The 23792-nt window shown below is 56.3% G+C and overlaps 2 protein-coding genes across 2 annotated transcripts; both read left to right on the forward strand.

The window, feature by feature from the left end:
• The first annotated feature begins 995 nt into the window (after positions 1-995).
• On the forward strand, positions 996-8479 carry LCAT (lecithin-cholesterol acyltransferase). Its single transcript, XM_052797552.1, has 6 exons — positions 996-1237; positions 4212-4368; positions 4838-4953; positions 5302-5397; positions 5666-5890; positions 7307-8479. The coding sequence occupies exons 1-6, from the start codon at positions 1090-1092 to the stop codon at positions 7927-7929; spliced, it is 1365 nt and encodes a 454-aa protein (XP_052653512.1). The 5' UTR covers positions 996-1089; the 3' UTR covers positions 7930-8479.
• Positions 8480-9379: 900 nt separating this feature from the next.
• Positions 9380-23722, forward strand: MATCAP1 (microtubule associated tyrosine carboxypeptidase 1). The gene is made up of 6 exons (XM_052798158.1): positions 9380-9895; positions 13663-13806; positions 20708-20840; positions 21275-21580; positions 22280-22377; positions 22845-23722. The coding sequence occupies exons 1-6, from the start codon at positions 9449-9451 to the stop codon at positions 23007-23009; spliced, it is 1293 nt and encodes a 430-aa protein (XP_052654118.1). The 5' UTR covers positions 9380-9448; the 3' UTR covers positions 23010-23722.
• The last annotated feature ends 70 nt before the right edge of the window (positions 23723-23792 follow it).

A 23792-nucleotide genomic window follows, 5' to 3' on the forward strand; every position in this document is an offset into this window, starting at 1 on the left:
ACAAGGCCACGCTCCAGGTGAGCTCGAACTCCCTCCACAGCATCCTCTGCTCAGCACTGCTGTGCACTGGCCCTTTGCCCCATCGGAGCAAACTGGGAAGGCTGGAGCAAGCCCATGAGCAGTTGGGTTCTGCTCCACCGCCGTGGCTCAGCACCATTCACCTCTTCTTCACCCCCCTGCACCCTAGCCCCTTCCATCCCGTGCCCCTCCATGCGCTGCCAGCCTGGGTCACCCTGCCTTCCCCTGGGTGCCTCCCAGTCCCCAAGGGTTCCCAGTCCCTGGTGCAGGCAGGGCTACCTGGAGCCCTGCCCATGCAGGATGGGGTCTGAAGGGGCTCCCCCCAGCTGTGGCTGGTGCCAAGGGGGCACCCACAGGGACCCAGGGTCCCAGGGTCAAGCACCTGCCCAGGGAATGCTGGGGGGGATGCTGCATCCCCCTGGGGCCGAGCACCTGCAGAGGGGATACTGCGTGGGGCAGCCTGGGCAGGGGGTCACAGGGCAGCAGCAGTGCCCGGGGTGGCACTGGGGGATGTATTGCTGCCGTGTGGCACAAGGTGCTGCCCAGATGTGTCTTTGACTGTCCCAGCCTCGATGTATTCCCCCAGAGGTTTGGGGTCTGCCTGGCTAAGTCAGCAGCACCAGCCCCCCCACCAAGGGCAGGAGGAATGAGACGTGCTGTATTCCGCCAGGCAGGGAGCGGGCAGGGAGCAGGCAGCCCTGGGCAGCCCCATGGGGTTACCCCGGGAGCACCATGCAGGGGGAAGTGTGTGGCAGCCACAACCCCAGCACACAGCAGAGGGGTGCTGAGGCACCGGGAAGCTGCTAAATTTACATGCCCGCTCTGCTGGCACCCCTGGGCAGGGCTCTCGGGGCATGGAGAGCCCCTGGGCACCGCTGGCCTGCCTTGGCAGGGCATGGCATGTCCGTAAGGCCAGTCCTTTGGCCCTCCCCGTCCCTCCTCCCCATCACGGCCAGCCCCTTGCAGCTCTCCCCTCCCCTGCAGCCCGGGTGCCTCTTGGCTGGACCTGCGTAAAAAATATAAAAGGCTGTTTTGCTTGGAGACGTCCGGAGGATCCCAGCCGAGCTTGCCATGGGGACCAGCGGCGCCAGGGTTGCATTGCTGACGCTGTCGCTGTTCCTACAGCCCACATCTCAGTTCTGGCTCTTCAACGTCCTCTTTCCACCCACCACCACCCCAGAAGCTCCCCCGACCAACAGCACGCCGCCCGTGGTACTCGGTAAGGTCATGCCAGCACAGGCACCATGCAGGGTACGGGTGGGCACCCCGGGTGCCGCACAGCCCCCCAGAGCTGGCGGTGAGGTTGGGGTGCCAGCTCGGTGGCTCTTGGCTGCAGTGGCCCTTTGCAATCTGGAGCTGGAGCCACCAAGGGGGGGGGTGACACATGGCTTCCAGGTTCCGTCCCATCCGCCGGGCTAGGGATGCAGGGCTGGCCACGCCCAGCCGCAGCTGCCCGGAGCTGGGGGTGTAGGTTGGGTACCCCAGAAAGCAAATGGGGCTCTAAAATCTCACAGCTGGCCCAGAGGCTGTTTTAGGGCTTGCTTGGTTCAGGGGGGGCTCTCCTGGCAGAGGCATGGGGGCTGCAGCACATCTTCATCTGCCGCTTCCCACGTCTGCAGCTGCCAGTGCCGTGGGCCAGCATCCACCACCCCTTGCTCCCCCAACAGCCACCCCATCCTGTGTCTTCTGCTGCTCCCTGGCAATGGTTAAGTCATCTTCTGCTGCTGCAGAAGGGCATCCATCTCGCATCCCACCCAACGTCCAGCCTGCCTGGGGGATGTCGCAGAGGAGAGTGAGCCTTTCGCAGAGGTGCTCAGGGAGGTGCAAGGAGAGTTTGGGGCATCACCTCGGGGAGGTGGAGCAGCAGCCACCAGCTGGTACCTCCATCCTGCACAGCTCTGCCTTCCTTTGACCTCTGTGCCATCACTGGGGACTCGAGCTAGGGTTTTGCCATGAAACCTCTGCTGAGCAGAGTTGGGGTTTTTTCTCCTTTTTCTTGAATCAAGCCAAGTTTCCCCTTTAAAAAGAGAAGAGAAAAAGCAGAACATCCCTGCTGCAATGCTGAGGGCTGACCCCACAAACTCCCTTCACAGAGGCATCAGAGAGCAGGGGACGGTGTCTGGAGCCTCGGTGTCCTGCAGCTGGTCCTGCTTGGCCATGCTGGTGGCCAGGAAACCTGGGTGGCCATCACCAGGTGCCTCTTCTCAGGATGACCTGTGATGGTTGGAGCATCTCCCCGTGCCCCCGGTACCGGCCTCGGCCCCTGTCCCGTGCCCGGCCGGGTCCAGCTGCCCCACATGCCGCTCGGCATAGCCCATCCCCCTGGATCAGGCGTCCTAGAAACCCCCAGTGCCCTTGGGACCGCCGATAACCCCTCTGCCCCCACAGGAACTCCCTTAATAATTACCTAATGTCCTCTGGAAGGGGAGGCAGAGCTCAGGGCTGCATGCCGGGGGCGGAGGTGTTGGCTGGGCACCCTCGGGACCCATCAGAGCAGCTTGTGGTGTTGCTTTTCTCACTGGCCTAGGAGGTCCTCTCTGTCTGCTCCCTGCCTGGGCTCTCCTATGCCAGCGTCCACTGGATGGCCTGATCCCCAACCAGGTGCTTTGAATGCAGGATTAGACCCTCCCTGTATGACTGGGGAGATGCTACGGAGGTGAGGGAGCTATGAAGCAGATTGAGGGAGGCAACTGCTACATCTCCTTCCCCTCTTGCATGGGACAGGGCTTTTGGAGGCTGCAGCCATGCCCCTGCACCCCTTGGCCCTGCCCCTGCTGCACTGCGGGTGCCAGGGCCGTGGTGGGTGGGATGGGTGTAGAGCATCTCCAGGCCAGGCTGCCCTCAAACCCCGTGACAGGGACAGCACTGCGGTTCCCCGAAATACTTGTGCCCATGGACCCCGGGATGCAGGGACACCTGAGGCTGGTGGGGGCCAGGGGAAATGGGGCACATCTTTCTCAGGTCAAAGATGCTCCTCACCTGCATCCTTCAGCCCCCGCACCAGGCAGCATGGCTCCCACCCTGCTGTGCTTGTGAGGTCCCGCAACCACAGGAGAGCTCAGGTCTGGGCCCCAGAGAAGCACAGGGCAGGCGTCTATAGGGACTTTAGGCTACAAAGCAGCTCATGATGTCCTTGGGGTAAGGGCCCTATGTGGAACATGTAGCGAGCCACGTAGCAGACAGTGCCTGCAGTGGCATTGAAGGTCCACACCACCTCCAGCCGTGTGTCTTGGGCCTGTCCTCAGACCTGCTGGGGCCATGGGGTTTGTCACCCAGCGCTCGCGTCCCACAGCAGCTCACAGCCACTGTCCCCTGCAGACCCTTCACCTCTTGTCCTTGCCCTCGGGGTCAGCGCTGGCACTAGGAGCTGGCTCTTGGCTTCTGCACACCAGCTCTCCATGGTATCTGCCCCCGGCACAGGCACATATACCAGGGTGGCACCAGAATGGGTGTCCCATCCCTGCTGGGAACCACACTGAAGCTCCCAGAGGCAGACCAAATGCCCCAGTGATGGTCACCCTCCATCGAGGGAGCCCAGGTCAGACTGTGAACTTGCTTAAAACCATGCCGTGTTTATTTGCACCGAACACCCACAAGGTACAGTTCTGCTCAGTGCAGAACCATTTCAGAGAGCTTGCTCAGCTTGTGTGTAGGGTTTAAAGTTCAGGAAAACAGTTTGTGGGCCTCGGGAGCCAGCACCGGCATGACTTTCACCTCCTTGGGGACTCTGTGCATCCTCGAGCTGTCCTGCTGCCCCAGGACAAGGTGCCAGGGGTGCAGTAGGGCTGGGCAGGCCCAAGCAGCACCAACTCCTTCCCCCAGGCTGGGCGGCAAGAAGAGGATGGAAACCCAGCCAGGCAGGGGGGAATAATCTGGGATGCTATGTGCTGGTGGGGATTGGCAGGTTTGGGCCGAGGGTGGCAGCTCTGGGGGTCACCCCATGGGAAAGGCAGCTTGAAGGAGTCCCTGAGGATGTTTTTAGTGCTGCTTCTGTGCTCACCCCACATCTCGGCTCCGAGCACTCTCATTCCTGCACAGAGCAGACTGTTCTCCAGGGATGCTGCTCCAGCGGGTCCCCAGGTGCCCCCAGCCGGGCAGCCCCAGGGGACGCCTGCTTGGGGGGCTGGGGGAAGCTGTGAGTCAGTGGGATGGGGTCTGTAGATGGCTCTGCTCTCCCTCTGTGGTGCCTCCAGTGCCTGGGTGTCTCGGGAATCAGCTGGAAGCGAAGCTAGACAAGCCAGATGTGGTAAACTGGATGTGCTACCGCAAAACAGAGGACTATTTCACCATCTGGCTCAACCTCAACACCTTCCTGCCAGTGGGAGTTGACTGCTGGATCGATAACACCAGGTACTGCTCACCCCCACCTCAGGAGCTCCCCGGGTAAATGACCTACCAGGGATCTCCCTCCCCTCTCCTCCCCCGCCGGCCACGACCTAGCACACATGGAAAACCACAGGAGCACCTCAGGACTGTTTGGGAACACAGCTGACCGGTTCCCGCTCCAAGCGCCCATCCCTTTCCCACATCCCTGCCATGTGCTCATGCCAGACCATCCTCAGCACCCACTGGAGATGCTGCCACCCTGCCCGGGGCCACAGGGTGAGGGGGCTGCCACAGCCCACTCTATCAGAGCCTCCTGCCCCAAGCTGCCGGCCGATTGGTGTGGACGCTGACTTGGCACCGGTCCACCTCCCCATCCACACCAGACTTGGAAACAGCTGCCCAGGTCCAAGCTGCCAGCCAGTGATCTCCACCCTAGCCCCGTGTCCCCCATGGGGACACAGCTCTTCTGCTACTTTCTGTCCTGTCCCCGCAGGGTGGTGTACAACCGAACCTCTCGGAAAATGTCCAATGCTCCAGGAGTGCACATCCGGGTGCCTGGCTTCGGCAAGACCTACTCCGTGGAATACCTGGATCAGAGCAAGCTGGCAGGTGAGAGGAGGAGAGGCGTGGGATGTCTGGGGATCCCACATGCTCCCTGCAAGTGGAAAGGTGTCCCCGTGTCTCAAGCAGGGACCGGTTCTGCAGAGAGCCCAGGTGACCTGGGAGTGAGGGACATTGGACTCGGGGACACGCTTCCTTTGAACACTGGCAGGGACCACCCCACCCTGGACCCCAGTGCGCGTGGGATGCATGGAGCCACTACCTCTGGCTGGAGCTACCAAGATACAGGGCTTACCAGAGAACATTGTGACCAGGACCAGGACCAGGACCAGGGCAGAAAAAGGTTGACAGGAGAAGACCACAGACCTAATTCCCACCTGTTCTCTCTGCCCATAGGTTACCTGCACACCCTGGTGCAGAACCTGGTGAATAACGGCTACGTGAGGGACCAGACAGTTCGGGCAGCCCCCTACGACTGGAGGGTTGGGCCCCGTAAGTCTGGGGTTTGTGGCCAGGCCACCCATGCAGGGGGGGAAGCAGGATGGCTCACACGGGCTGGGTGAGCTGGCTGGTGTGGAGGAACCCCTGCACAGGGATGACTGCTCATGATGGTGGGTGCTCGGCCATTCACAGTGCGCTCGTGTGAATGCATGGTGGCACTTGTGGCCTCTGCACCCACACCTCTCTCTGGTCGGGTCAGCCCTGCAGCCCTGTGGCCATGAGTGAGGTGGCCAAGAGCTGGTGCCCCTTTTGTCCACAGAGGAACAGCCCGAATACTTCCAGAACCTGAAGGCCCTGATTGAGGAGATGCACGATGAGTACCAGCGACGCGTCTTCCTCATCGCGCACAGCATGGGCAACCTGAACGTCCTCTACTTCCTGCTACAGCAGACGCAAGCCTGGAAAGATCAGTACATTGGGGGTTTCATCTCCCTGGGTGCCCCCTGGGGAGGGTCCGTCAAGCCCCTGCGTGTCCTGGCATCCGGTGGGTGACTCCTTGTGTGCAGCCACCTCTTTGCTTTCTTTCCTTCCTGCGGAAACGGAAGGGGGTTGGTGGGCAAGGAAAGGACGTGGTGGTGGAAGAGGTGGGGGACAGATGGCCGAGGTGTCTGTGGAGGCAGCACTCATACTCTGGTGCTGATGCCTCTGCATCCCGCTGCATCCTGTGGCGCAGAAAGCACTGTGGAGGTTCCTGCCACAGCCCCGGCAGCAGGAGAGTGGCTCAGGGCATGCTCTGGAGCTTGCTCTGGTTTCCATGATTGGGGTTGCTGGGTTTGTGTGTATGTAAAACTGCTGTCAGAAGGGTCCACCTGCAGCCTGGCCATCCCCCTTCCTCCACACCAGCTCTTGGCAGACAGCCTGCAGCACAGCCTGCACCATGCACAGCGTCAACTCCTGGGCTAGGGCTGCTCCTGGAAAGCCAAAACACCCATCCACAAATCTTGGGGCCAGAGAAGCCACCCAGGGCATGCTCACCCCCTTCTCATCGCCTCCCCTGACATCTGCACCGCCTCCATCCATGCAGGACAGTGAGGTTGCTGGACCTTTGCTGCAAACAATACATCTCTTCTGCAGCAGAGGACATGGAGGCCACCCAAGGGACACTCATGTTCTCCTGCACCACTTGCTTGGATCTCCCCACATCTCAAAGCCCATCCCCCATAAGCTTTGCTGTCTTCAGGCTTTAATCTCCCTTCACCAAGTTCCTCTTTAGTCTCTTTGCAGCCCAGAAAGCCACAATCACTTGCCTAATGCTGACAGCCCAGAATAACTACAAGTCACAAGCTGAGCCTCCAAAAATGCATGGAATTAAAAATCATGTGCCTGAAGATTTTAACATCTGGCCCCTTGCATCACCCTTAAGTCACCTCCTCATATTTTTCTCTGTTGCCACAAGGGCCAGAGACATTTTTAAGGTAATCTGAGATCATTGTGTGGTCTTAGGACTCCAGACATACCAAAAATGCCAAGGCTTGCAGGAGACATATAGATTGGCCACCCACTATCAGCACCTTCATCGGACTCAGCTCACTCCTGTCCCTGCAGGCAGGCATGGAGGTGCTGGGGTTGCAGGGAAAGTCCGGGGCTGGGTTGGTCAGGGCCATCACACGTCCAGGTTTGTCTACACTCAGCCCCACCTAGCAGCTAGAGATGTGATGCCAGAGAGGGGAGTTTGGAAGGTTGCTCTGGATATCTGCAGCCAGAGGGGTGAGGAGAGGGCGTACGGTCATGGGCAGCACAGGGGTAAGGAGGGGAAGATCTGAGGTGGAACCATACCCCAGCCAGGAGACCGCTGTGAGTCACAGGTGGATGGGCTGATCCCAGCACAGCTGCCCAAGGGGCACCATTTGCGACGGTACATCTTGGTACTGTTTCTGATAAGCCCCTGTGTGTCCCACAGGTGACAATCAGGGCATCCCACTCATGTCCAACATCAAGCTGCGTGAAGAGCAGCGCATGACCACCACCAGCCCCTGGATGTTCCCAACGAGCCTGGCCTGGCCTGAGACCCATGTTTTCATCTCCACGCCCTCCTACAATTACACCTACCGGGACTACCAACGCTTCTTCACTGATGTCAACTTGGAGGATGGCTGGTACATGTGGGAGGACATGAAGGATTTGCTGAAGGGCTTACCCCCTCCCGGGGTGGACACGTATTGCCTCTATGGCACAGGCTACCCCACCGTGGAGACTTACATATATGACGAGCATTTTCCTTATGAGGACCCTGTGGACATGATTTATGGTGACGGGGATGACACAGTCAACACACGCAGTTTGGAGTTGTGCAAGCGATGGCGTGACCAGCAAAAGCAGAAGGTGCACGTCCAGGAGCTGCGAGGCGTCGACCACCTTAACATGGTCTTCAGTAACCTGACGCTCAGTTCCATCAATGAAATCCTGCTGGGGAGCCCACAGGAACAGGGGGACCCAGGGCAGGAGAGATCCAGCCCAGAGGCAGGGAAGGGGGGGAAGATCCTACCTGGGCACACAGTCCTTAAGGAGCCCAAAAAGAACTGAAAGAAATGAGGGCCAGCTTCCCTCCATGCTGGTAGCCACCGCAAGCTGCCATGCAGGGGAGCAAAGGACTCGGAGCTGAGTTTGGAAGGAAAAGGAGCAAGACCAACAGCTCAGGTAGATGGGCTGGCACCCACTTCCACACTGATTGGTTTTTCTTTTGGGAATGGCGATTAATTATACTTCAGAGGCTTGTCACTTCCCACTAGCGGGTGGATAATTAGCCACGCTGTCAGCTCATTAACATCACACTTGTGAATTACGGTGTACGCACAAGCCCTTGTCGCTAGCAAGCCGCGTTTAGGCACTTTAGAGGCTGTGGAGCCCACGGTGCCGTAGCCTTTGCTCACTTGGGACAGAGCAAGTCACATAACGAGTGCAGGCTCTGATTTACCGGGGCGGTCGCGGGGGTGGCACGAGGGTGGCACGGCAGGTATGACTTGCAAGAGCACCTCTGCCAGCCGCCAGCATGCAGGCAGCACACTAGGCTCCTCGGGCAAGACCGACTCGAAATCTGCAGATGTACAAAATAATAAACACACTTTGCTTCTCAGTGCTGAGCCTGCCTTGTCCTTGCACAGCGGGTTAGTAAAGCCAGCCGTAACTGAAAATGGAGGCGCTCACTGCCTTGCGGCGCCCCAGCAGCTGGGGCTTTGTGAAAAGCCACATGCCCGGTGATGCAACTTGGTTTGGTGATGCAACTGGGGTTGGTGATGCAGCTGGGGCTGGTGCTGCAGCCGGGGCTGGCAACACCATTGGGGTGACAGTGTGATTGGGGTTGGTGACATGACAAGGGTGACAATGTTGATTGGGGCTGGTGACACAACCAGGGTTGGTGAGACAACCAGGCCCGGCGATGCCACTGGGGCTGGTGATGCAGCTGGGACTACTGATGCAGCCGGGACCAGTGATGCAGCTGGCTTGGCGATGCAACCACCTTGGCGATGCAACTGGGGCTGGCAAAGCAGCCAGGATGACAATGCAACTGGGACTGGCGATGCAACCGGGGTTGGTGACACACCTGGGGATGGCGATGCAACTGGGGTTGGCGACGCAGCTGAGGCTGGCGATGCAAACAGGCTGGCGATGGAGCCGGGGCTGGCAATGCAAATGCGCTTAGTGGCACGGCTGGGGTTGGGGATGCAAGCGGGGCTGGGGATGCAACCAAGGTTGGGGATGCAACCGGGGCAGTGATGGATGCAACCGGGGCTGGGGATGCAACCGGGGACGCCCCGAGCCCCCCGTTCGGGAGCGCGACGCTCCGCCCGCCCCGGTTCCGCCGCCGCTCCGCTCCGCGGCCGCGGGCAGGGCAGGACAGGGCAGGGGAGGCTCCGCGCGGGGCGGGGCGGGGAACGGAGCGGCGGGGAGGGGCGGGGCTCTCCCGCAACGCTCCGCTCCCATTGGCTCCGGCGCGCCGGGCGCGGCGCCGATTGGCGGGGCGCGGCGCGTGCTCGGGGCGGGAGCGCGGGGGTCGGCCCGCCGCAGCCCACGTGCCGCCCCCGCCGCCGCCGCGCTGGAGGCCATGGTGCTGGACCCGGGGTCGGCGGCGGGCGGAGGGCTGGGGACCGGCGCCGCCCCGCGCCTTCCCGACCGCCATGACCCACCGCTCTGCTCCTGGCCGTCCCCCCCGCCACCGGCCCCGGGCCCCGCGCCCCGTTGCCCTCGGGGAACCCGGCGTTTGTCGGAAACCGGCGCCGGGATGCGGCGGAGCGAAAGCGCGGGGAGGCGCGGGGGGGGGATGCGCGCCGCCGCTTCCCTGCCCCACATCGCGCGGGGGCGGGGGGAGGAAGGCGGCGGGCGGCGGAGCCCCTGCCTGCTCGTGGCGCTGCGGCCCCGCAACGTGGAGGCGGAACGGGAGCGGTTCTTCCGCGCCAGCTTCGCCTACGACCCGCAGTTCGAGTACGCCGAGCCGGTCCCCGCCGCCGTGCTGGATAAATACGGAGCCGCCTCCGATCGCTTCGTCGCTCAGGTGAGGCGGGGCCGGCGGGTCACGCGCTGCCTGCGCGGGGCGGGGGCGGGCGGGCGGGCATCGCTGCGGGCAGCTGCCGGCAGCTGCCAGAGCCCCCGGTGCCTTCGTTCCCCTGCCGGTACTGCTGCCTGCTGAGCTGCTGCGAGCGGGGGGCGGGGAGAGCGTCACGGCGGGGCTGGGGAGGGATGCTCGGCCTGGGAGGAAGAGGAGGAGGAGGAGGGACCCCGGATCGCGCCCTCGCCGCCTTCCTCCCGCCCCGTCAGGGCGGTAACGCGGCGGGCGCGAAGGTGTGGGTGACCTCGCCTAGGGCAGTGTCACCCCCGCGATGCTAACGGGACGTACCGGCGTGGGAGCGCTCTGCGGTGGAGCCGGCCGGGAGCTGGTCCATGGTCCGCGTGGAGCCTCGCGGCCCGCTTTCCTTCCCAGCTTCTGCTGCCCGATCTGGCCCCCTGCTTTTTGTATCCTGCCTTCAGCACGCTCGCCCTGTTCTTAAAAAGTTTTTTAGTTACCCAGCCTACCCGCAGGAATAGCACGCGCTCCGCGGTTGATGTGGGCAATGGTCATACCGGTGGCTGGGTGATGCTACCAGCATCAAACTGGTTCTTGGTGGTGGTTAGGAGCTTGATGCTCCCTCAGGGACACCTCGCTGTTATTTTTTTTTTACGCTTGTTATTGTAGAAATAACAGACAAGGAGCCGGAGCGCATGGGTGACTGCATGGGAAGTGGTCCTTAGCCGGAATGACCTGGTGGGTTAAGTCCGGCTTGTTTTCTGGAAGGCCTAAAGGCCGTCTGGCGTGGCGGCACCCTTAACGCATCAGTAAACGCAGTTAGGAATTATAATTGTTGGTGCAGGCTCCGCTTAAGGAGTCTGCATTATTTTGCTTAACTGTTTCCCATTGCTCGTAGGCTACTGAAAGATTCCCGGCTTGCTCTCTGCCGCGGGTAATAACGGTGGGTGGGTAGCAGGGAGCAAACAGGCAGGAGCATGCTTGCTTGATGCTCTGCCTGCAAACGAGCCTCTCCTGGATGCAGGCAGAGCGAGGCAGGCAATGGAGCGGCTCCATCCGTTTGCTCTGGGTTTGGAGCCGGGAGCCTGGCGATGCCCCAAAACCAGCTTGCTCTTCGGGCTGGGCATCCCGCCTCTGGCAAGAGCATCCGTTCTGCCCCACGGGCCCCTTTCAGCTGCTTCCGAGGGAGCAGATAAAAAACAACTCTTCTCTTGACTCCAGACTTGCACGCCAGAGGCGTCTCTTTCCACCTCCTAGCTGGGAGCTTACATCTGGTGTTTCAATAACAACTTCTTCACCAATTTATTTATTGCTTTTTGAATGTTTACTTATTCTTGCATTACTTCCCATATCTCTGCCTGAATTATTATCTGACGATTCAGGCTCTTTCTGTAAACAGCTTTCTAAGCAGTTAGTCATTTCCAGTGCCTGCCGTACCTCTGCCCCAGATAAACTGGTGCCAGCGATGCTGTTGCAGGGGAGACAGTCTGACTCCTATAAAGACCTCGCTGGCTTTTCAGTGTTTTCTTCCTGCATTTAAGTGCATTTTGTTCTCCACGTAATGCGGTAAAATGAGTTCTTCGGCGCTATTTTCCCCCTTGCTTTCTCTTTTGGTACAGTTGACTTACAATATAGTAAAAGATAAATAATTGAGATTATTTTTCTCTGCGCATTACTTTGAATGAATGGAACTAAGTGTTCGTAACCAGTGTGAATGGTGTCATCCTGGATCCTAAAACCCTTTGCAAGAGATATTAAGTGTTGAGTGTTTCTACCGGTGTTTCTCCAAGTTTTCCAGTGACGGTGTGATGGGACGGTATTCATGGTTCCTTTGTTCGTACCCTGCAGTAACCTCCTTCCAGTCTCTTTTCTTTTGGGAAACCTTTTCCCTTGCCAGCCAACTATTAGCTACAAACTGCTTTTATTTTAAAAACCTGCATTAATCATGGAGCTTAAATAAATGAAACATTTTGCTAAGCCAAGATCCTTGGACAAGAGCAGACAAACCAACATCACCTCCCTGCTTCCAGCTTGCTGCTCCACCAGCTGCTCTGCACATGCTTGGGGGGGTTATTTTATTTTTTTAATTGAAAATTCAAATAAGCTAGAAGGATTCTTCTAGCCCCATGGAGGCTCATCACTCCGGAGATCACATCCCTGGTTTGTTACAGGAATGGGAACGTGAGCAGCACCAGCACGGAGCTGGGGCTGGAGGATTTGTTATCCCACTGCATATGATGGGTGCATGAATTCGGGCTTCCCGGAGATGCTCAGCAGCCTCTCAGAACACTAAATTTGGTATCTTAGGAATTTTGCTTGCCGGGACGTGCGCTGGAGGTCGGTGAGGAGCGTGCTCTTTGGTCGTCTTGCTCCTGGGCACCAGCTGTGCTGGGTTTCTCTTGGCTTGGCATGTTAGGTCCCCTGGTAGGAGAGAACAAGTGGCTGAACAGAGGTGGGAGGAAGAAATGGTCCTTTTTCTGCCACTGTCAGCAGGAGGTACCTTGCGGCGCTGCAAAAACAATCCTGATTGTTCAGCAAAAGAACCAAAAAACCCAAACAAAAAAAACCCCACCAACAACAAAAAAAAAAAACCCAAACCAACAACACAGAAAAAACCTGCGCAACTTCTTCTGGAAAGACACAATAAGTGACTCGAGAATAAAAACCAGCAGTGCAGAGAAAACTGTTCAGGGAAGGAAAATCAGGACCTTCTGCTGGGATAGGGGAGGCTGCTCACCAGACGCAGACCACGAAGTCCCCCTACGGGGTATTGGATGGCTTGAGTACTGGTACTGCTGGTGAGCACCCATCTCCTGATCCTGGGTGACCTTAGGGATGAGGGCGGGGATGGGACCTCCTCTGCAGGGCTCCAGCTGCTGCCTGGAGCCCGTACGAGAGCAAAGGGGGTTTGCTCAGCAGGAGAAGGTAAAACATACACCAGTCAGGAGCAGCGCTTGGCCCGGGGCTGGGAAGCTCGGCAGCAGCTCAGCCAGATTTACAGATGCAATAAAACTGCTGGAAAAACTCCAGAACTCGTGCAAAGTTGTCGTCATCTGGTTTGGGGTATATATTAATAGGTTGGAGAAAGTCATTGCTTGAAAATACAAGCTCACTTTTGGGGAAGGAAATGTGCTAATAAATGCTTGTATTTTGTAGATGCTCCGTAAATGTTAATGCTAATAAAATAGCACATGCTGCTTTTATTAGAAGGCTGTTGGTGTGCAGTAGGCTGGTTGCGCTGAGACCTCGGCCGAAGAAGAGGAAGCAGCAGCGCTGCAAAGGGTGATGCTGGTGATGCCCAGCTTTCCTGCTGGGCTTGGAATCCAGCGCTGCAATAAGAAACTCTCAGCATAAAAAGCAAGCTGATAAGCTAGACCCAAGCACTAGAGTTTGAAAGGAGAACTGAAAGCAGAGAAGATGAAAATAATCATGGCTTTAACCTCCAGGGGCAGCATGCTGTGATGATGCTCTTGCGCTTCTGCTTTGCCCGGTTCCTACAACAGATGCTTGCAAGGGTGATAAAAACCAGAAAGAATATACTGTGGGTCGTGCTGATTGCATTAAGTGTCCGTCTGTCCTGGTGGCCACTTCCAGCTCGCTCAGTCTCCTTGGCTTTTTAGAGATTGCAAAACCACGTCTCACTTTGTGGGCGTTTATGAGGGATTATCTCTGCTGGGTTTTACTGCTCGTGGGATTTTAAGATGTGTTTATAAGCGGGGAAGGTGTTTGCACTCATGTTTCGTTTCTGCGTGCAACAGGCGATCAGGATCATTCGTGCCGTCCTGGAAAAGTACGGGACCTATGAGAGCTTCGAAGTTGCCACGGGTGGGAGGCTGCTGAGCAAGTGCCAGATCTGGTCCGTTATCCGAAAGTACATGCAGAAGGAAGGCTGCGTGGGAGAGGTAATCCATGTCCCTGTATTATCGCTTGTAAACTACAGCTGCAAAATACTTATTTTCTGATAAAAAGGACTTAGATTAGGAAGTGTTTTGGGTAGAGAGAAGAAACTTTTCTCCTCTGAGCTGTGGTGTCCTTTCAGCTCCGGCTTGGCTGCGTTCGCTGTACCCTGGCGTTAGGACATGGGTGCTGGTTCCCCACCGATTTCCCGTGATTTTTTCAGTGTATATCTCCCGAGAGAGAGAGAGGAGCTGCTGCTTGTCTGCGTGGCCTTTTGCTGTGTGCATGAGGCATCAATTACCATCGGGAAGTCATCTCTCTGTGGTATGGCAGACATCTCCGACAGCTGCTTTCACTCACATGTCCAAAAGCAAAGCTGGGGGGAGAGATTTCCTGCTGTCCCATGGGATGTGCTGGGTTACAGCACTTTGAAACCCCAAGCTTGGGTTTTAAAGCTGGGAAATACGTGGTTAAGATACGATGGTAGCCGTGCGGGATGAAGGCAGGGGGAAGTTCAGCATCTCTTAATCTGGTTTCTCTGAGCAGCATCCAGCGTGGGATGTCCCACAGCTTCAGTTAAGGGGCTTTTTTTTTTCCTCCTTCTGCTAGCAAGGTGTGGGCAAAATGCTTCCACCATCCTGGGTTCAAATGCTGAGAAGGATTTCTGGAGCTGACTTTGCTTTTTTTGGTTTGCAGGGCTGCCTCCGGCTGTTGGCTGCAGGGCAGAAGTCCCTGCAGTGCTGGCTGGCGCGGGGGGCTTCCTCGCTGCTGCCTCTTGGCCAGACTATTTTTCCTAGCTCTGATTTTTCACCTCCATCTCCAAACAGGGTTATTCATGAGCATTTCCCTGAAGCATCAACTTGCTCAGGGGTACCCAGGCCATTTCACGCCTGCAAAAGCAGGAGTGAGCGGTTCCTCAAGGTCCCACCTGACCAGGGGACCTTCCTCCTCCAGCCTCCTTGGGTTGTCCCTGGGATGTAGATTTGGCACCTTGATCCTCCTAAGCCTTTGCTTAGGACAGAAGGAATTTCTGCAAATCTCTTCCTATAATTCAGCTGCCTTTTAGTACCCAGAACCAGTCCCAATACCCAACCTAGCAGCTGGCCAGTCTTACTTACAGACCTACACTTATGACCTGCTAGTTGTGGTCCATCTCTTGATTTTTATCAATTGATTAAATTCAGCTATTTTGCTTTTCTCTGTTAATCTAACCCAAATTGAGCTCTGGCTGGGCAGAAAGCCACCTTTTTTTCTTACATATTGGTGTACAACTGGCTTCCTTCCAGCCCTGTGTAATTTTCCCTTTGCTCCAGGGAACGCAGGGTTCAGTAATTATGTTTGCACATCGGCGTGTGAGATAAGTGGCCCTTTTATCCAAAACTTTTGATAAGTGCTTTTAAAACGATTAAAGCATTGGTTTGCTCATTCCTACCCATTAAAAATTTTGCTGAATTTCTCTGAGGCAGGGAAGAGGGAAGGGTTTCATCTGCTCTTGATACAGCAATGTTGGCAAAGCTTGCTCCCCATACAGAACCAAAACTTGCTGAAACTTCTGTGTTGCTGATAATTTAACACCCTGTTGGGGAACTAGGTGGTTTCAGACATGTATCTCCCTCCCCGCACCTGTATCTATAATTCCTGACTTTCACCTGCTGTGCCCTGTCTGTTCTGCCATGCTGTTTCCTTCCCTGATATGTACTAATTGTGATGGCTTTCTTAAAAAACCCCCAAAACCCAAGAAGAAACTAGTGTGGGGGGGTTGCGTTAGCCCAGAGACCGACCCACTGATGCATCAGCTGCCTGTGCTGCCTGCAGGCAGTCCTGGCAGGCAGCGCGAGCCAGGCTGGTGGCAGTCGCTGCAGGCAGCTGCCCTTTGTCCCCGGCGCTGATCAGCAAAGGCAGGATCCCACTTTCCGGCACCACAGGCCGCATGCTCGTGGGTGAGTATTTACGCTATAATTAACTTTGTGTCTTCAAAAGCTTCTTTGTCGGGGTCAGAGCTGCAGATCCTGAAGCTCTTCTGCTTTTCTTCTGGCTCAGGACCGAGGTGACGCTGCTGGAGCTCGGAGGTCTCCATACAGATTTCAGCGAGTTCCCAGCTTGCAGCAAAGAACCCCCTGACCCCGTTGGTAAGTTCTGCATGCCAACCCCTGGGGTTGTGAAACATTGTTAGCCTAAATAGCGCTAGCTAGTATCTCCTGGGATCCCATCGGTGGTGCCCCTCCACCTCTGAGCTGCTCGATACTGGCACTTTCTTGGCACATGAGGTCCTGAGCAGCACTAGGGAGCTGGGGGAGAGGCAGGAGCCCATGCCGCAGGGGCTGTCAGCAGTCTTCCCTCGGTTCCTGGGGACGAGCTCTTTCTCCATCATTGCATCCACAAAAGCTGAGTAGAAGTTTTGAGGACTGTGAGGATACTCTGGGGATCCCGCTCAGAATAACAGAGGTCACAAAGCTGGAGAGCTGGCATTGCTGCTCCAGGAATAAGTGTGGCTGAAGTCGCAGCCCCTGTTTTAACAGCACCTGCAAAGCTGGAGGGTTTCCCGAAATAAGGCAAGCGGTGCTGCTCAGCGGGCAGATGGGCTGCTGCAGCCGGAGAAGGGCTGCGGGCAGTGTAACGGGAGCGTGCATATCTGCAGTCTGTGATGATGCTGAGGGTCCCTTCCCATTGCTCCCAGATGGCTGGCTCTGCATGGGGTGGTTCCTGGCACCTCTGTTTAATATGACAAAGCAATGCTGTATCCTCACATTATCAAATAAGGGGAAAAAAAAAAATAACCCAAGTCAATTCCTCTAAAACATCATCAGACTGACATCCAAAGAATGACATCATGGGGTTTTGCCCATCAGCTTCTCATCGTGGTGGCCCCCGGGTGCATCCGTATTGTCAGCTCTCGCAGGGGGACTGCGACCTGCGGCTGTACCCGCGGCTGCAGCTGCTCTCATCCTCTCCGAGCGGTGTCTAATCCTGTTTCCCAACTCCTGGATCAGTCCATTTCCGTCCCTCATTCCCCTGCCCAGCTCTGTCCTGGGGTCTCTCCGTCCTTAGGACAGGGATGGGGAATTTTTCCCCAGGCCATGGCAGCCTGGTGTCTTCCCGAGTCGGGGGCTGTTTCTGCCTGCAAAACCCCTGCTGAGAATTCGCCTACCTGATCGTGAACTGTTGCAAACCTCATGCAGTGGGTTGCACTGTTTGCTGATGCTTCTTTGTCCTGAAACTGCTTCCTAACCACTTCACTTGATGCCATCGAGCTCTTGTACAGGGAAAGGTAGTTTTCGCTCTATATAATTGAGTTGAGCATTGCTGTTTCTGTGTTGCCTTTACTTTTTCTTCACCATTAGAGAGGAAAAAACAAAATCAACAGTTCTCCCTCTGACTTGAATTCTTCCTTTAAAGGCTCTGGGATGTTTTTGCATGGAGTTTTCCTTGATTCCCAAAAACACAGAACGGTTGCTTCAACTACACCCTTCCCTCTGTGCTCAGCCACCAGCAGTGTCCCAGCTTATTGCAAACCGATTTTTCTGTGCTCTTGGATCTTTCTCCAGATGCTGTATCCCAGGGAATGCTTTGGTCTTCATTTCAGCTCTTGCTGCCTTGCCTAAAAAGGGCTCGTGCAAGACCTGGTTTCAGCACTGAGCATCGCACCCTCGAGGATGCCGAGTATCGTGTCCTCAGCATCCTCGGCCACCTCTTATTTTCCAGCTGTTTGCTGCGTTTCTCTTTGCTCACCCTGTGCATAGTGGTACCAGATAGGAAAAGAAAAAGAAAAAAATTGGGGTTTGGACTGTTCAGCCTACCTTGTCTTCAGGCATGGTAGTGAAGACTGAAGGACAGCAGTTGCCTTTCCACAATTTGGCTGGGCTCATTTGGTGCCTACATTGAATTGTGTGAGCAGCTATTGATGCTCTGGCTTTAACACTGAAGTTCTGTGCCATCACAAGATGGAAATGCCTGGCCTGGTGACCATTGACTTGTCCTGTAGCATAAAGGCCCCCCCAAAACAATATAAAAATTAGCTTTTTTAAAGCCAGAGCACTCTCTTGCAAATGTTGCTTAATGCTTATTAAAGCGGGGTGTATCTCTGCTGTAGGGAAGCTCAGCCCTGGTAGGATGCTCAAGTGGGTAACAGCAGGGAAGATGCAGCATAGGACTTGGGACACGGCATTCCCAGTACAGCAGAGGAAGAAGCCATGCACAGGTGATGGATAGATATTTGGGTTATAATAAAAGAGTTTTCTTCAGGGGTGGGATTTAAGGTGCCAGTGCAGATGGGAAGGGAGAGCTGGAGATCACCAGAACGGCAGGGATGAGCTGCGTGGAGCGTTTATCCATGCAACACTCAATATAATTAAAATCCTGGCTTTATGCAATATTTCACTTGTGCGGGTGCTCTTGAGTGTTGTTTTCAAAGATAGCTTTTGAAATTGCACAAGGGAAACTTGAACTGTTGGTGGGATGCCAAGAAAGCACCAGCCTCCCCAAACACGCCGGCTGAGCTGAGCCCTCTGCAGCAGGTCCTGCTGGTACGGGGGACCTGGAGCTGCTGAATCCCTCTCGCCTGGGGATGGCTTCTGGAGGAATCCAGTGTAACGTGGCCAAGGATGAGCAACTGGAAAATGGAGAAAAGCAGAGAAGAGGAGCTCTGGGGGTTGGTATTTTTTTAATAGGCTGGGGGAAAGCAGGTGTAAGAATAAGAGTGTTTATCCTAGGGAAGAAGTTAGTTTTTCTGCATCTAGTTTCCTAAATTCCAGCCTCCTTGGGGCTTATTTTTTCCCTGTATAGGGGCAATGAAGTGTGACAAGACAGCAAGATGTGGACCTGGCCTTGCGGACCACTCCCAGTCAGCCAAGCATCCTGTATCCTGGTAGCAGAGCTCCAGCTGACACAGTGCATCGTCTCCAGCGCTCCCTCTAAGAGCTGCAGGTTGGGCAGCAAAGACCTGAGGACCAGGGGCTGTCACAGGGTCTGGGCAGCAGTTCTGTGCTGCAGTGTCTTCAAGGGAGCAGGAAAAGTGCTGCAACGATGAAATGTATTCCTCCCCTTCTTTCTTTTGGTTTAAACTCTGTCTCCTGGCTCTCCCCTTCCCCTCCCGTGTCCCAGGGTTTCAGCCTCCACTAGTCGCATTTGGGATTGCCATGTCGGATGTCCAGGCTGTATTCCCATCAGACAGAGCTGACCTAAGAGGTGGGAATTGGTTACAATCATACCAAAACCTGGCTCATGCGTGCCTCCTTATTTCTGCTTGCGGTGAAGCTGTAACCTTCCCTGCCTCGGACAGGGCTGTTAGCAGAAGCTGGTGCTGCTGCCAGAAGTCTTGTCCCTGCCAAGAGCCTCCCACAAGAGCTCTTGTGGCCGGGGATGGTGATCTTGCTGGAAACTAACCTAGAGCATAATCCAGTTTTAGTCCGGATCAGTTCCCTACCTCAGTTTGTCCCAGGTCACCGAGGTCCGTGGCTGGATGTGGGAGAGGGCAGCAAAACTGCAACCCATATTTATTTTGACTTGCTTACTGGAGCAGACATAAAGCTCAAGGAGATATACACAAGTCAGAAATTAACTGGCAAGTCTTTTCTTGGAGTTGGAGGGATTCTCTTTCATGCTGGTATATTTTAATCCAGGTAAGCAATTGCACTGTAAGTATTTTTATGCTGTTTGTTGGCCCAGTGGTAGACTCTGCTCTGTTACATGGCACTTTTGGCTTTTGTGAGCAGCTTTGCACAATAATAAATCTGGGTTAAAGCAAACCCATTCAGTCTCCTCTGCTTTTTTTTAAATAAGAGAAGAATTGTCATGTAGTAATGTGTGTGCACATTTTCATCCTGGAAAGTGTCAGCTGTGAAATAATAGATGTTTTTTAGAGTTAACATGGACGTGGCAGAAGGGTTTTGAGATGAAATTGGTATGTGCCCGAAGGTCCCAAGCATTCCCGCGGCCAAACCTCAGATACAAGAGCTTCCAGGGCTGTCTCTTCTGGCAATGCTGCAGCCTTGAGTCACTGCAGGTCTGAAGTCAGATGGTCAGAAAATGCTGCTTGGCTGGCATGTTAAATCCTATTAACGTAGAGCAGCTGTCTTGGCTCCAGCACTTGCGGTGGCCAGGTTTCCCAACATAGCTGGTTTTTTTTCTCTATAAAGATGTTCCCTAGTCCTGCGCATGCATTGCCCGTCCCTGCTGTGAATCGTGGCTGGCACACACGGTTCCTGCTGCAAGGGTAGGCTGGCATGGATCCATCCTCACTGCTCATGTCTTGGAGCCTTGAAAGGGAGAATCGGCAGGAGAGTCTGTGAAAATGGAGCAAGAGCCTTGGTTCCCGCACGGGATGTTTATCTGGGGGGGTCTAGAGGTTGGGCCCATACCAAAGCGGGTGCTGCTGGTTGTTTAGAGCAGGCTTGTTTTGGTGACCAAATTTACTGTGCCGTCCCACTGCTAGTGGGGATGCAGGAGTGGAACCAGGCAGGTCTCCGGAGGATGCCCATTGTGTGTGGCCATAAAATTGTGAGGACCCCATGGGAATGAGCCAGGGAGGAAGGGGGGATGCTGGAGCCAGAGGGATGCCCGAGGAGGCTGCCCAGGAGCTGCTTGCTCCCCCCACAGTGCCTGCTCAGGTTTGCTGGCTGTAAAGAGATTAAAAGAGTTATTTCAACCCTCCCATGGGATCATCCATTTCCTCTCAGCATCCTCTCAGCACTGGCAGTGCCCTCCCTGCCTGCTCCTGCTCTCTGTGGTTTCTTTGGGGAGCTGCAGCACGAGCTGGTGATGGTGCAGCAGTGCCGGATGGTGCCGCCCGCGGCATTGGTGGCTTTTTCTGACCATCTGCCACCATCTCAGCCTCTGCTTAGAGCCAAGACCCTGCTGAGCATCTCCTCCCATGGGCGTGCTGACACTATTTGCCTCCTTCCTCCGCAGGTGGTGGTGCAGCTCACTGATGACCTCCTGTCCCAGGCAGTGATGATGGTGGAGGACAGCCGGCCGACGCTGGCCATCAACCTGGCCGGAGCCCGGCAGCACTGGCTGGAAGGGATGCTGCGCCACGAGATAGGTCAGCGGGGGGGGGGGTGGCTGTGGGTGATGGGCACAGCTGGGGGGGTGGGATGCTGTGAGCATCCTCTGGCTGTTGGCATAATGGCCTGGGGGCTGTGGGGACCACCGGGCAAGGTGATACCCGCTGGGTCCTGCAAGGAGGCATCCTGGAGGGGTGCCCCTGGGTGGGTTTTGGAAGGGGCTGAGGCCAACTGGGTCCCTCTCTGCGTGTGGGGCTGGGGGTGTTGAGCACCTACCCATGTGCTTGCCCCCCCACCCTGGGCAGCGGAGCAAGCAGATGTCCCATGGCAGCCAAGACTGGAGCTGGCACCCATGGGTGCTGGGTCTCAGTCCCAACCCCAGCAATTCAGGGGCGGAGTGGGGGGGGGGGCCGGGGGCCAAGCTTTTTGGAGGCTGCGGCTGACGGCGCTCGCTCCCATCCCCCCTCCCCAGGCACCCACTACATCCGGGGGGTGAACAACACCCGCCAGCCCTGGCACAGCTCTGAGGGTCGCAAGCAGTACAGCCTGAAGCCTGCCAACCCCACGGAGGAAGGCTTGGCCAGCCTGCACAGCGTCCTCTTCCGCAAGCAGCCCTTCCTGTGGCGGGCAGCCCTGCTCTACTACACCATCGAGCGGGCCAGCCGCCTCTCCTTCTCCGCCCTCTTCCAGGACCTGGAGCAGTATGTCCAGGATGCCGGTGTCCGGTGGGAATACTGCGTGCGGGCAAAGCGGGGCCAGACCGACACCTCACAGCCAGGTACTGCTCAGGGGGTGAAAAGTCTTCAGGTTTTGGAAGGCATATTTTTTTTTTAAAAAAAAAAAAGAGGTAGACGGACATGTTTTGCTGCTGGGTGGGTTGAGCATCACTGCTCCTGTGGCCATGGCAGCCTTTGAAATGGTGGCTCTGCCTGTCCCCACATCCCTCCCTATCCCCAGCACCGCTCTCTTAGGGGTTTACACTTTATGGCAGTGATTTTTTTACATGCAGTGCCGGCACATCAGCTCTTCGGCTGCTTGGGGTGAGGTGGGGATGGGTGGGGTACCCTGGGGAGCCCCATAAGGTGGTTGTGGTCTGATGGGAGCAACTTGCACAAGCTCGCGGGGAGGCAGCAGCCAAAGGAGAGGAAAAAAATGAGCATTCTGGGGATGCACTTAGATTCTTGCAGTGGTTTACCATTAAAAAAAAAAAAATCCACTGGGAGGAAAGGTGAATGCATTCCAGTGAGAAGTTTGGGGCTCTCACTGCATCTGGCTGCTTCCACGGTCCCTGGTGCTGCTCCCTGATGCTTATCCTTTGGGACCTGGCTATGGCACCAGCAATGCCTGAGCCCTGGCATGCTCGTGTCACCCTGGTCCAGTGCCATTGCTCCGGTTATTGTGTTTGGCAGAAGTTCAGGCAAGCGGAGGGCAGTGGGGAAGCCAGGCTTTCGCTCCCCGGCCTCTCCCACTCTTCCAGGCTGTTTCAGTAAGGACCAGGTCTACCTGGATGGGATTCTCCGCATCCTGCGCCATAGGCAGACCATCGACTTCCCGCTGCTGGCTGCACTTGGAAAGGTAACAGCTGGGGGTGGGCGGGGGGCACAGGGAGCTAATCACAGAGTACCCATCCCATCCCAAAGCTCATATGGGCTTCCCAAAAACAAGCCCTTGGCTGGAAGCCCTTCAGCTCTTTGCCTGTCCCTGCACGTATGGGTTTCGGTGGAGCAGGGAAAGGCTGTGCTGGGTAGGATGCAAGGAAGGACAGGACAATCCATACTCCTCCATGGGAGACCTTTGGGGGAAGCTTAACCCAGGCAGGGGGTTAAGTTCTGCCAGCCCCTCTGCCTTGGCCACAGGCTGGCCCCACCGCCACCTGTCCCCACAGTGACAGAAAATTATCAAAACCACAAATCCCTCTCCAGGTGGCTTTACCAATGCTTCTCCGCAGGCAGGAAAGGTGTTGAGGCAGTGACAGGGGTGGGCTGCAGGTGGGGGCCAGACCTCCTCCTTGGATGGCAGGGACTGACCCTTCTTCCCATCAGGTCTCCTACGAAGATGTGAATCGGCTGAAGAAATTTGGGGTCCTGGAGAAGGCTCGCATCCCCCATTTCATGCAGGACCTGGAGCAGTACATGAAGCAGCTGGACCACATTGTCACCACCAATGGCCTGAACGAGGAGGAGCTGGAGCAGCTGCTGCCTGACTGAGGGGCATTCCCCCCCCCCCAAACCAGTGCCCCAAGGGTGTAAAACTGGTGCCATTTATTGGATATTTATTGGGGCTGGAGCCTGGAGGAGACGGCAGAGCCTGGGCCTCCTCCCCTGTGCCCAGGCAGCTGCTGTGCATGTACTGGCTATGTAGGGTAGCGTGGCCAAGAGGGCCGGTGTGGTTAGTGTTGATGTGTGTCCCCCCCACTGTCCCCTGTGCATTTTGGGGACGGCTGCGTGGCTTTGGGGAGCTGGAGAAGAGGGTTCAGAGGGAGTGAGGACAGAGCTGGGGTGATGCATGGGTTCCCCAGAGGTGCAGGAGGCTGTGCTGGGGTGGTTGCAATAGGGGGACCCTTAGGGTACCAGCGGGTGTTCCCAGCAGAGCGGGGGCACCTACTCAGGGCCAGCAGATGGGGCTGGGGGCTCTGGGCTCTGCCTGGCAGCCCTGGCAGGGAATAATCCCCCTGTGTATGCATTTCCCACCCCCCACCCCTTCCCTCATGTTCCCCCCCCAGCAGCAGAAAGGACTTTAATCCCCCAACTACCCCTCTCTGCTCTCCCCCCTCCTTATAGATATTTGCCCACAATTAACCATTGCTCTGTACCCCAACTACAGCCACTCTGCCTGGCTCTGAGGCACAGGAGAACTCCAGGTGGGGACTGGGCTTGATGTAAGGAGAAAACGTGTAATAAAAATGATGTAATGGAAACAATGTGTGGGCAAAATGTTGTGGACAGCATCAACAGCCAGGCTGGTACCACTGTGAATGCTGTGTGTCTCAC

The sequence above is a fragment of the Harpia harpyja genome, chromosome 9, assembly GCF_026419915.1.
Source record: "Harpia harpyja isolate bHarHar1 chromosome 9, bHarHar1 primary haplotype, whole genome shotgun sequence".
Taxonomy (NCBI): Eukaryota; Metazoa; Chordata; class Aves; order Accipitriformes; family Accipitridae; genus Harpia; species Harpia harpyja.

Coding starts and splice junctions, on each gene's coding strand:
- LCAT (XM_052797552.1), top strand. CDS start 1,090: ATGGGGACCAGCGGCGCCAGGGTTGCATTGCTGACGCTGTCGCTGTTC. Junction 1,238..4,211: donor CACGCCGCCCGTGGTACTCG/GTAAGGTCATGC, acceptor TGGTGCCTCCAG/TGCCTGGGTGTCTCGGGAAT. Junction 4,954..5,301: donor GGATCAGAGCAAGCTGGCAG/GTGAGAGGAGGA, acceptor CTCTGCCCATAG/GTTACCTGCACACCCTGGTG.
- MATCAP1 (XM_052798158.1), top strand. CDS start 9,449: ATGGTGCTGGACCCGGGGTCGGCGGCGGGCGGAGGGCTGGGGACCGGC. Junction 9,896..13,662: donor CCGATCGCTTCGTCGCTCAG/GTGAGGCGGGGC, acceptor TGCGTGCAACAG/GCGATCAGGATCATTCGTGC. Junction 13,807..20,707: donor AGGAAGGCTGCGTGGGAGAG/GTAATCCATGTC, acceptor CTTCCTCCGCAG/GTGGTGGTGCAGCTCACTGA.